Source organism: Schistocerca gregaria, chromosome 4, assembly GCF_023897955.1.
Source record: "Schistocerca gregaria isolate iqSchGreg1 chromosome 4, iqSchGreg1.2, whole genome shotgun sequence".
Taxonomy (NCBI): Eukaryota; Metazoa; Arthropoda; class Insecta; order Orthoptera; family Acrididae; genus Schistocerca; species Schistocerca gregaria.
The window spans coordinates 651,954,105-651,966,223 of record NC_064923.1 but is presented as its reverse complement, the minus strand read 5'-3'; the positions used below and the strand labels follow the sequence as shown (position 1 = coordinate 651,966,223).

The window sequence follows — 12,119 nt, the reverse complement described above, 5'->3', positions numbered from 1 at the left end:
TGTCTCAATGATAAGTGTCGTTATTTAGTGTGCATGCCCATCCTTTGATTGTAACTATAGTATAAATTGACAGAGTGATTATAATTAAAGTTTACTTTCAGACTGGTGTAGAAATTACACCACTGGTCAGAGTGATGTCAAATTGCAACAGAATATTATCGGAGAAGGGGGAAAATGTATGGCAGAAGAAAAATAAATAGTCACAAAAATGTAGCAATAGATGGCACTGTAAGCATCATAATTTAGTAGTGGTCGACTACAAATGACAAATGAATCATACAACAATGCCTGAGGTGTATTTTTGACATTACACAAACTGTGTGAGACCTGAGTTTCTCCTGACGTATACAACTTTCAAATAACTTCCGGGAATTCAACCAGGTAACACTTTCAGTGACCGCCGATATTTCGGCGGGAGAACACCCTGCCATTTTCAAGGCAAACTGCTGAATTCCCGGAAGTTATTTGAAAGTTACACAAACTGTACTACTTTGTGCATGGGTTTACAGGTGTGTGATACTGTTAGTTACATAAGCCCATCCACCACGACAAGGTCATATCACATTAGATGGAAAAAATTGGTAATTGTCCTGAGGCCAAAAACTGCATAAAAAGCATTGATCAGAATCAAATTGAATCATTAATTACCACGTGACTGGCGCAAAACATGTTCAGTATGCTGTCCACTGTTTTCTGCAACAAGTTCTGGGGTTATGTTCAGAATGTGCCTTCAGTGCAGCTAAGTTTGCAATTGGAACACTGAACACAACATATTTCAGATAGCCCCGCAGTTAGAAATCACGTGGATTAAGATCAGGTGATTGGGATGGCCAGCCTGTAGGGAAAGACGGCTGATAGTTCTAGCATTTCCAAAATAGCACTTCATCAGCTGTTTAACTGGATTTGCAATGTGCAGAGGTGCACCATCTTGCATAAAATGATCCCATCTACACAGCCATGCTGTTGGAGAGCTGGAATGGTTGCGCAAAAGACACACGTAGTGCTTACCAGTGACAGTACAGGTAACAGGACCGGAAGCACCTGTCTCTTCGAAAAAATATGGCCCCATGATAAATGATGCCCTAAACATTGCACCACAGAATGACCTTTTCAGGATGAAGTGGTACTGGTTGATTTGTGTGTGGATTTTCCATTGCCCAGATTTGACAATTCTGTATTGACTTATTCTGTCAGATGGAAGTGGGCTTCATCTGTCCACAAAATCTTCCACAGCCAATCATTGTCCACATCCATGTGAGCAAGAAATTCTAAAGCAAAGATCTCTCTTGCTGGCAGATCAACAGGAAGCAACTTGTGCCCATGGGTAATTCTGAATGGATAGAAAAGAAGGATGTTTTGTTGGATTTTATTCACCATGCTCAGAGGTATGTCCAGTGTTCGGGCAGTTCTCCATGCACTACACATTTGCACAACACCACTAATCTCCTCCTGCATTGCTGTGGCCACTGCTTCCACTGACGTCGAATCTATCCGTTTCCTCCCTCTACAGGTTGCACACCAAATGAACCCGTTTTTTCAAATTTCCGAATCGTTTTCTCCAGACTTACAGCAGTCATCGAACCAATGCGTTTTTCAAACCCTTCAGTGTCCGGAGCTTCTGCAGAGTGACATGTGCACAGTCATCATTCTTGTAATACAGCTTTACAAGCAGAGTGTGACCCTGTATTGAGACAGTCACAGCGAATGTCGCAGATGCAAAAGGAGGAAAAGCCGTGTACCAACTTCAGTGGGTCGTGTGCATGACAAGTGGTTTAATTTGCTTATTCTGACACATACAGTGCCATCTATTGATCAATTTTCTCACTACCTTTTTCTTCTGCCATACGTTTTCCCCCTTCTCCGATAATATTCAGTTGCAGTTTGACGTCATTCTGACTAGTGGTGTTATTTCTACAGTGTTTTGAAAGTTACCCTTTAATTATAATCACTTTGAACATCATATATTTTAATTGGCTCTACAGCAGATGACACCTACATGTTCCCATGTTGACCCAACAATATTGTTAGTTATTATTGCAGTGGGCACAAGTTCACCAGATCGGGCTGGGAATCAATAGAAATGTTTCTCCTGGACTGATGAATCGTTTTTTGTTACACTGAGTTGACAGTCTTGTCTGAAGGTGTCATCATCATCTAGACAAACAGTACCTGAAAACATGCACTATGCCATAGGGTGTCCATGGGACCTGCAGTAGTAATTAAAGGCACAAGAACAACTGTGCACTTGGTGAATTTTATTGTGGACCACCTGCATCTCTTCATGCTTGATGCGTTCCACAATGACGAAGGCTTCTTCCAGTAGGATAACTGTCCATATCACAAGAACAGAATCATGTTGCCGTTGTTTGAAAATCATGGTAGTAAACTCAGTTTGATGTCTTGGCCACCAAAGTTACCTGATCTGAACCTGATGTGAGACATCTGGAAAAGTACCGGTCACTAGCTCTACATTCCCAAGCCACTGGCCCTTAATTTACAGGAATTGTGTGACATACATGTGAACATCTGGTGCCACAACTGCAAACACCTACCACTGACTTGTCAAATCCATGTCATTCAGAACTACTGCTGTATTGTGTTCCAAAGGCAGACCAACACGCTCTTAAGCTCATCTGTGTGTGTGTGTGTGTGTGTGTGTGTGTGTGTGTGTGTGTTTTGTAAAATAAATTATATAGTTTGTTTATTTATGTAATAATTAGTTACATTGAAGGATGCTTTTAATTTTTATTTTTTAAATATTTGTTTTAATTATATTTTAATTCCTGTTGCTTGGATATTCAATTTTGGTGTTTGAAATTATATTTGTTATTATTATTTTATTCCTAATTTTAGTGAAATAAATCTTTATATGTTAATTGTTGAGGCAGCCATACATTTGTGTTAATACTGCTTTCTAGCCTGTTGGCTGTGACATGTTGCTGGGCTCAACTGCAGTAGAAGACAAATGCAGAGAATGTCGTGGTGACGGGAGTGGCTGCAAGACTGTCGAAGATCTGATTGACACAGATGATCTTCAAGTTGGTGAGATTGTCAATAACCAGTGATAACTGTAGATATGGATTTCAAGTAATATTGTCACACAACTGGTGATAACACATGAAATGTCAGTTTTTGTTATGAGATGTCAATGTTAAAGATTTCAGAGAGGACTAATTAACACAACACATTACTGAGGAGATGACTGATTGTGTCCTGTAACTTTACATTCACAACATGGACATGACTTTTACACTTTTACTTTATATTCTTCATTATAACACAGTGTATTGTGGATAACTGGGTATGTCAGTAAATGACTTAGATATGATCCAAAAGAACAGAAGATAAAGTGATGCCTGCAAAAATTTTGGTCTTGCAATCTGAACAATGAAAGTGAATTGGTAGATGGACATTAGCAGCAATGCATGTTGCTTTATGATGTGTTGTTACCAGCAGTTACTATTCATATTTGAAAACTACATAAACAGGAAATAGTGAGAACTATAACATTCTGCTGTATAAAGTACAGGCTGGAGAAAATGAAAGTTGTAAAACTTGATGAAACTTTCAGAAAATTAACAAAAGGATTTTAGTAACAGTAATGACATTTAGGGAAATGGTAATTCATATTTTCAGTGTTTGAAAATTGCATCCATTAAAAGTGTCAGGTAGTAAAGCATACAGCAATCAGTTGCAGATTTTGGTCACTGTGTGGCCATTTCCAGTGCAGTAAATCTAAGTTAAAATATTAAAAACATTTGTGGATATATGTGACCTCAACCTCTCATATGAGTAGTTCACTTGAGACAATGTGCTTATACAAGAGTTTTTAACTTACATTTACTGCACTGAAGTTAACCACACAGTGACTGAAATCTAGGTATGCAATAAACATCATTTGTGGCTCATTGGTGTACCATTTACTACTTGAAATGGTATAGTCACTGGGCGCAACTATTTCCGTATGGAATCGAACCTGATAAAGCGTTGCAGGTGTATTCATCCAATCTGTCATATGCGGGTCGATACTGCTTGCTGCAGCATTTTATTTCATCTTTTGTTTATTCTTTTAATGCATTCACTGTCTTTGGCCAGCTGTGTACATCCCACATTTAAGGGAAACACAGAAGCAAAAAAGTATGGTACCCCCATACAACAAAACTGTGCACCATCCACAGCTTTACAACTGTAAAGGGCATTAACGACCATTAACGACTCACATTAGGTTTGCTGTTTGCTCAAGTAACTAGTGAGAAGAAGGGTATTGTATCAGATTGCAAGAGAAAAAGTGTGTGCCACAAGGGTCAGTGCTGGGACAAATCCTCTACTTTCTTTTCTCTGCTGATGTGCCTGTCACTTGTAGCTCATAGTTTGTACAGACAACACATGGTCTTCAGATACCACATGAACATCTGTGGACTTCTGGCACCTCAAGCAAAGCCTCCAGATACAACTGATTGCATAACTGCCTCAGCCCTGAGTGGCATCTGACTTTCAATGCAGACAAAAAATTTATGTGATTATCATCCGTTCATGGAACATCATAGCAAACTAATGAAACTTCAGTATGAAGAAGCAGAACTTTCCATTACTTTGATGTCATGTTGGACACCCATTCAGTGTGGTGAGAACACATCTAGGTACTGCAGGGGAAGGTGCTGGGTTGCTTCAAGTACAGTATGTTGGTCCACAGCTAAATCAAACTCAATGTTACAAGAAGGATTGAGTGCCTTCATGTACAAGTTATTGCACTGCATCTTGCCACATTACCTGCCAAGGTACTTTCGCACAGGATGGCTGCAACAAGTGATTTGCTCCCCACTGCCCTTCCCCTTCCCTCTGCAAGGAAGTGTTGGGAGACAGTATGATCCTTTTAGAAGTAGCCTCATTAGTTCAAGCAACACCACACTCAGCACATGGTCACAAAATCCACCATAGTGCCAATACTAGGTGTCACTATCTGTTTGTACTACAATCTGCAACTGACGAAAGCAGAAGCTATAAGAATAAAATAATACACAAATATCCATATAAAAAAAGGGCAAGGGAAAATCAGAACTGCTATCAAGACATATGGAAGAAGACGTCATTAAAATTCCATTATAAAAGATAATCAGTTTTTGAAAATATAATGTAAATGGATAGATAAAAGAAATCTACGCATCAAGTGGCAGCAGAAGAACCACATGTAAAAGGTATTGCAGTTTTCAAGCTTTTCTGGCAGAAGGATTAAAGAGGATGGAAGAGGAATGAAGGAAAAGGACTGGTGAGATTTCGAAAAAGGGGTAGAGTACAGAAAAATTACCTAGAAATCTGGATCAGGGGAGACATACTGGGTGGGAAGAGAAGGAAAGACTGATTGTTGAGGACATCACCAGAAGAGACTTAAAAACCTGAGAGCTTAAAGGTTGAAGACAGGGTAATATGCAAGACAGAGATTACTGCTAAAACATTGTGCATGTGTTAATAAGAGTGAACAGCTAAGTGCATTGTATGTGATAGAGTTGTGGGCACAATGTTTTAGCAGTAATCTGTCTTGCACATCAGCAAATTTTTCACCTTTAAGCTCACAGGTTTTCAAATCTTGTCCGATGCAGTCTCCAACAATCAGTCTTTCCTTCTCATCCTGTCTGGTAGGTCTCCCCTGACCCAGGGTTCTGGATGACTTTTCCAAACTCTACCCCTTTTCCTAAAGCTTACCAATCCTTTTCCTTCACCCCTCATCCTTCCCCTTCAATCCTTATGCCAGAAGAAGGAGCCACTGGCTCCGAAAGCTTATGAGCTGTAATACCTTTTAGATGTATGTTCTCCTGTCACCATTTGTAGAGTAGATTTTTTATTTAGCCAATTACATTACAACTACAAAAGATAAACCACAGATATTAAATGTGAATGTTACCCTGCGTAAATTTTCCAATTTTACTTTAACAATAGTGCAAAAACTTTGCAGTTTTGCCATGATACTCTTTCACATGTGCTATGCTCTTGTGATGTTTTGCTAATGAATTAACAGTAGAACTGTGGAAAATGTGATACAACTAGAAAAGCGGGAAAGAGTCATTTGAACCATAATGAGATTTCCATTAAAATGCACAGTAGGGTTAGAGTAGGACTTACATTGTTTCCAATCATTTACATGTCATGTGGGCTTTTCAATAAAAACTTTACCTCGAAGCTATAAAACTTTTAGATTTATATTTCGAGTAGATAACATTGCTTATTCACCCAGAAATGTTACCTGTTACTAGAGCTACTAACACTTCTTCTTTTATTTCACTTTTTTGTTTCTAAACATTGAAATTACTCTTTGAACAGGTTATTGGTACATTTCATACACAATCCCTCCCAGATGGAATATTTGCATTTCTCACTGATGTGGTTGATCTTGTTTTCTTTACACATTTCAGTTTGACACTTTTTTTAATTATTTGATTTGTCAATTCCTACAGCTTCTTCTTCATTCCATTGGCTTTCTTGCTCCTTTCTTGATTTTTGTTTTCTTCCCATTCTTGCACTCATATAGGAGCTGAAGAATGAACAGTTTCCTCTACATGTTATTTTTGGTTATTTAATTGCAGATGATCCACGCATTTATTGCTCCCATAGCTACGATATTGTAAAAGACTTGCATTGACAGTTTGTTGCAAACAATCTCAGCTGAATATTTACAACTCGTCCATATCGTACTTTTTGGCATTATAGGAAGTAACACTTTCTGGTTTCTTCATTCCTCCCTCACTCACTGCTGCTTCAGGATGTAGTGTGCTGAGAATAATGACATTCCTATTTTTCTTTCTTTACTACACTGCAGGAGTGCATTCTGGCCTATCAGTCTTCTTCAAGATCACAGTGGAATGTAAGTCAGAACTGTTCTTCTTCACACAAACATGGCGATTTCTCAGCAAATATTGTTCCCTCTAATGCCATTTTTTTTCTGTGTAACTTTCTTGGCAAGCTGAAGGAATGCGAGGTAAGTGTCTGTTGTCACGCATCTTGCTTTTCTTGTTCTCATTTAAGTGGAGGACTCTGATAACTTCACAGACTCTGTCTCTTCTCATTTTATCCCTGATAAAATTAGGTCTCCAAGAACTTGACCAAAGGTCATCTGAGCAAACACTTTTAGCACAAAATGTGCCTCTGGCATAAAAGGTATTGGCATTGCCTTCAGATCCACCATCACCATGGTCTATATGGTGTGTTTTTTTCATTTGATTCTGTATGTTTTTCATGCTACACAGCATTTATTCATCAAAAAGATGTCTGAAGGTACTGATTTCAGAATCATCCACTTGGAGGCTGCATATACAGTGGGCTCTCCTTTCTCTTTCATGGCATTCGAAGCACCCCTCTTACATGCAGTGACATGTTCAGTGACATTGCATTCCATTGTATCTCTGACTGCCATCCACATTGTTGTACCAGCTGACTCCTGAAACTGTTGTGGAAAGAACTGATATGGGTAGTCTTCAACTGATAGTGACTTCTCCTCAAACTTCTATGTGGGTTGTCTCTGGCAGAGAATCACCTACGAATCTGATAAACATTCTCTTATTCAGTATCTAAGTACTCCAGAACACAAACAACCTCTTTATTAGTAAGATCGTGCTGACATGACATAATCGAAAATGCCTGTTACAGGCAAAAAATCGCTATCTAACTGATGAGGTGAACAACACATGAAATATGATTAGCAGTTCCATCACAGTGTCTAGTATTTAAACCTTAGTGACAATGTGTCTATCATTATTCGAGGCAGCCATTGTTGACCAGAGCAAAATGCAGTGCAAGTATCTTTGTAATTATGAGAATACCAATATTCTAAAAAGGAGTTATGCCAGGGGTCAGTTGACCTGTACTGCCTTTCCAGGTATACTAAATGAAATTTCCATGAAATTTTGAAAACTTAGCAAATTCCAATACACTGTTGTCAGAGGTAGAAAAAATAGGCAAATGTCATGAAATTTGTTGGAGAGTTGTTAAAAACTAAATTGGTTATTGTGGAAATTAAAATTGACTGTTCAAGAGTTAAACTGTTTTTTGCTTTTTCTCAGGGGGGAAGCTAGTGTTAATAAAGTAGTCCTCAACAAATGCCACTGATCCATTTCTATAGTCTGGAAGGGTGGAAAAAGTGGATCTAATGTACTCATATCTTATTTGAAGAAGTTTGTGAAGCATATTTTAATTAGGGGCTAACAAGTTTTCATTTGCAACATGGAAACAGCTGTGTGAAGTTCCACTAAAAAATCTGACATTGTTGTTCAACAGCTTGTTGACTGAGACAGATACACCTATATTTTTACTGGCACTGAGTGACTGTTAAACTTCCTATTATGCATATATTTGAATGGAAATTACATTATGTATGCTGAATTTTGTGTTTATCAATTTCATACATGAATTCACCATTAAAAAACCTTTATCTTAAAAAAAAAAGATGTAAAATATGGCATTTCTTATGGCCTTGGCAGAATTACCTGCATATCATACAAAATGATAATGATAATCTCAGCACATTCTTGTACTGTAATTAAGTTTCTGCATTTTACTGTACATGTAATTGTGGGAGATGGATCTAAAAATTATCTTACTACAAGAATTTGCCACCAGTTTAATACTCCTGTCAGTCACCAAATAAGGAGTAGAGCTGTTATAATTTAAACTGGTCTGTGATACATATTAAATTGTGTATCTGCCGTATTTGTGAGCATCTTTTAAGTTGTTCTGAATTTCATTTAATGCATGGCAAAATTTACTTAGATACCCTCATAAGTGAAATATCTTCTTTTAATTGGAAATAATTTTTTTAAAAAAAGTCATATGTACTAATAAACACAAGTGTCTATGTACTAGAAACCATAGAGGCATGTCTGTTAGACAGCTTTACAAAAGTAAAAAAAGAAGTAAGAGGGTAGAGCTGCTGCAACAACTGTCCCTACTTTTAAGCATTCTGACAATCTGTCTTGGGAGGGGGGGGAGGGTAGGAAAACACCAATAAATCAGATGCAATTCAGTAATTTTTTCATCCAGAAATTAGATCATCTGCTGAAATGAAATTAATTTTTAGTATTCGTTTAAAAAGTGTTCAGCAATGAAAAGTGCTCATTTCCCATTCTGTCTGTGCAATGGTGTAGTTGTTTCAAGATATATCATGCAATATTGGATGTTTTCCCATGGAGAAAGCACTTAATTACACAGATCAGTTTAATATGCACACTGTCTGACATAAAGTGAAGCACCCTGAAAGGGAGGAGGAAATGTAATAAAAATTCACAAGTTGAGAGGATATGTGATATTTCAGTCAGCACAAAACTGAGTCAAATTTAAAAAGAAATTGTCAGTAAAAAGCCAGTTATTAGTATGACTTTGCACCCCCTCTGGCCTAAATGACAGCACTTATTTGGTTGGGAAGGGTATTGCAAAGCCGCTATAGCCTCTCCTGAGACAAGCTGCCCTCCAACTATTGTAACTCATCCCTGATATCCTGGATGCTGGCACCAGAACAGAATTGAGTACCAAGCTGATCCCACACAAACTATATTGGGAACTGATTGGGGAACCTTTCTGGCTGTGAGTGTATCTTATCATCATGCAGACGGTCTACCCGATGGGAGACCCTCGTCACACGACATTTCATTTTCAACATCATGCAGACAGTTCATAACCATGTGCCATTTCTGGATGAGAACTGAGGCAAGCCGGTCTTGATATCCTGGCTCCTGATATCTTGGGTAGTGGTACCAGTATGAAGTTGATATCTGAGCTAGTCCCACAAAGGTGCTATTGGGGCAGATGAAGAGATTTTGCTGACAAAGGGAGTACCTCAATTTCATGCAGATAGTTTGTAGAGACCTTGCCACATGTGGACAAGAATTATGCTGATGAAAAACAGCACCACGAAACGGTCACACAAGAGGAACACATGAGGACGCAGGATGTCTGTGACATATACCATTGTGCCACCATAGTTCTATCACTCACTACCAGCTTTGACCCAAAGTCATTTCCAATGGCTCCTCTCCAAAATGTTGGAAGAATGGGACCTCTCCCCAGGTCTCTGCCACACTCAATGACTGTGGTCATCTGGGGTAGTACAGAACCACAAATCATCACTACACAATGCAACACCATTAATCAGTAATCCGTGCTTCCTGGTCACATCACAATTTCAAACACAACTGTTTGGGTTGTGATCTAAATGGCAGCCTGTGCCTAGGATGTTAAATCCCTACTCAGGTTGCTGCTAGTCTGTGACCAATGGTATCCAGGTAACATAGAATGTTTTTGGATGCAGGCACTGATGTGAAGCGGTTACAATGCACTAGCAAACAATACCCTGTAATGGTCAGACATGGTCAACTGGAACCTTGATGACAAGTATGCTTGCCCTCATGTTGTTATACAGTCAAACAACGGGCCACTGTCACATACAATCTCTGTCAGGTGTTGGTAACACTGTCCCACATGAGTACATGGCATCTGATTCTGTTCATGTCCTTTCCATCTCATCCCGTGCAGTAAGTCTCCCCTGACCCATGATTCTGGGTGACTTACCCTTTTTCCTAGACCTCTCAAGTCGTTTTCCTTCACCCCTCTTCCTTCCCCTTCAAACTTCCTGCCTGAAGAAGGAGACACTGGCTCCCAAAGCTTGCCATTCACAACCTTCTTTTATTTGTGTGTTCTGCCGCCACTTGCTGAGTCGATTTTTTATGTATCCAATTAAATTATTTTGTATGCCCTACCAACTGCACTAGGTGGCCAAAGAAACCCAGATAGATCCTCCCAGCCAACTAATGTCATACAATCATTTCATATATCCAACCAGGTCTGGTAACAATGAAAGACACTAATGCACGCTGGTGATCATTCTACTTGTCACAGAGAATTGCAGCTTTAATCATTCAATACTTACCAGTGGTGTGTACATGTATGAAGTTATGTTGGCATCCTGCCATGTCTTTTTTTTTTTAGGTCAGTGTAATAGTACAGGACATTCTATAGTAAGTTTGAGGTAATGTACAAGTGTAACTGGATTCTGGAATATATTTAGTGAGACATATTTTATATTGACTGTTGCCATTTCATTTGACTTGAAATCAGCCAGTCACTTGCCAGATGTATGTTTTCAGATCATTAATTTTTGTAGTAAAAATGCTGCAACTATTTGGTTGGTGCATAAGCTCTTAGCATTTTCATTTTGCATGTGGGAATTCTAGTTGCTGTTGGTTTATTTATCAATTGTCATTTTTTATTTGTAGTTCACTGTTGCTATTTCAATTTCCATTTTGTCATTTGGAGATAGTGATGGATCTGTGGATGCTAGAAAATGGAGTACCAGGTGGAAAAATCAAAACATTCAACATATTCTTCTGTTTGAGTTCAGTGGAAGGGTGACAGCCATGGAAGCAGCCAGAAACATTTGTGCCATGTATGGGGTTAATGCTACTGGACTGACCACAGCATGTTCAGGAAGACCTTAGGGATTTGGTGAAGATTGTTTAAACACATTAATCCACACTGATCCATGTCAGTGCATTCAAGAATTGGCAAATGTGATCATTCCACCATCGTGTGACATTTGTATGCAATGAGAAAGGTTAAAAAACTGGGTGTTTGGGTACTGCGTGCTCTAAGCCAAAATCACAAAAATCAGCAGGTGGCCATATGGGCTGTTCTGCTTGCTCGCCATCACCTGGCTCATGAACAACACCAACCATTTCTATCTTGTATCATTCATGGCGATGACAAATGATGTCTTAATGATAATGTAATGGAAAGAAAGGAATGGTTGAGCCCAAATACAGCAGCAGCTCCCCATACAAAGAGCTGTGCACATCTAGAAAAGATAATATTATGCATCCGGTGGAATTGTGATGGCATGGTGTACTACAAATTGCTTTCCCAAGGTGTAACACTCACTGCTGACATTTGTTGTCAACAGCTGAGACATCTTATAGATGCAATCCCAGACCAATAACCACAAAGTCTCTGTGAAGATGTACTACACCATGATAATGGCTGCCTGCATTCTGCTAGACTGACAAAAAATGCTGTATAGGAGTTGGGTTGGGAAGTTATTCCACACCCACCTTATTCACCTGATCTTGTGCCCTCAGATTTTC

General features: G+C 38.9%; 1 protein-coding gene across 1 annotated transcript in view; it reads left to right on the top strand.

The window, feature by feature from the left end:
- The window catches only part of LOC126267391 (papilin), a 1,111,154-nt gene that overhangs the window by 878,219 nt on the left and 220,816 nt on the right, over positions 1-12,119 (top strand). Inside the window, exon 7 of the mRNA XM_049972582.1 lies at positions 2,919-3,042. Coding sequence (XP_049828539.1) covers positions 2,919-3,042 — 124 coding nt within the window. The remainder of the gene's footprint in view (positions 1-2,918; positions 3,043-12,119) is intronic.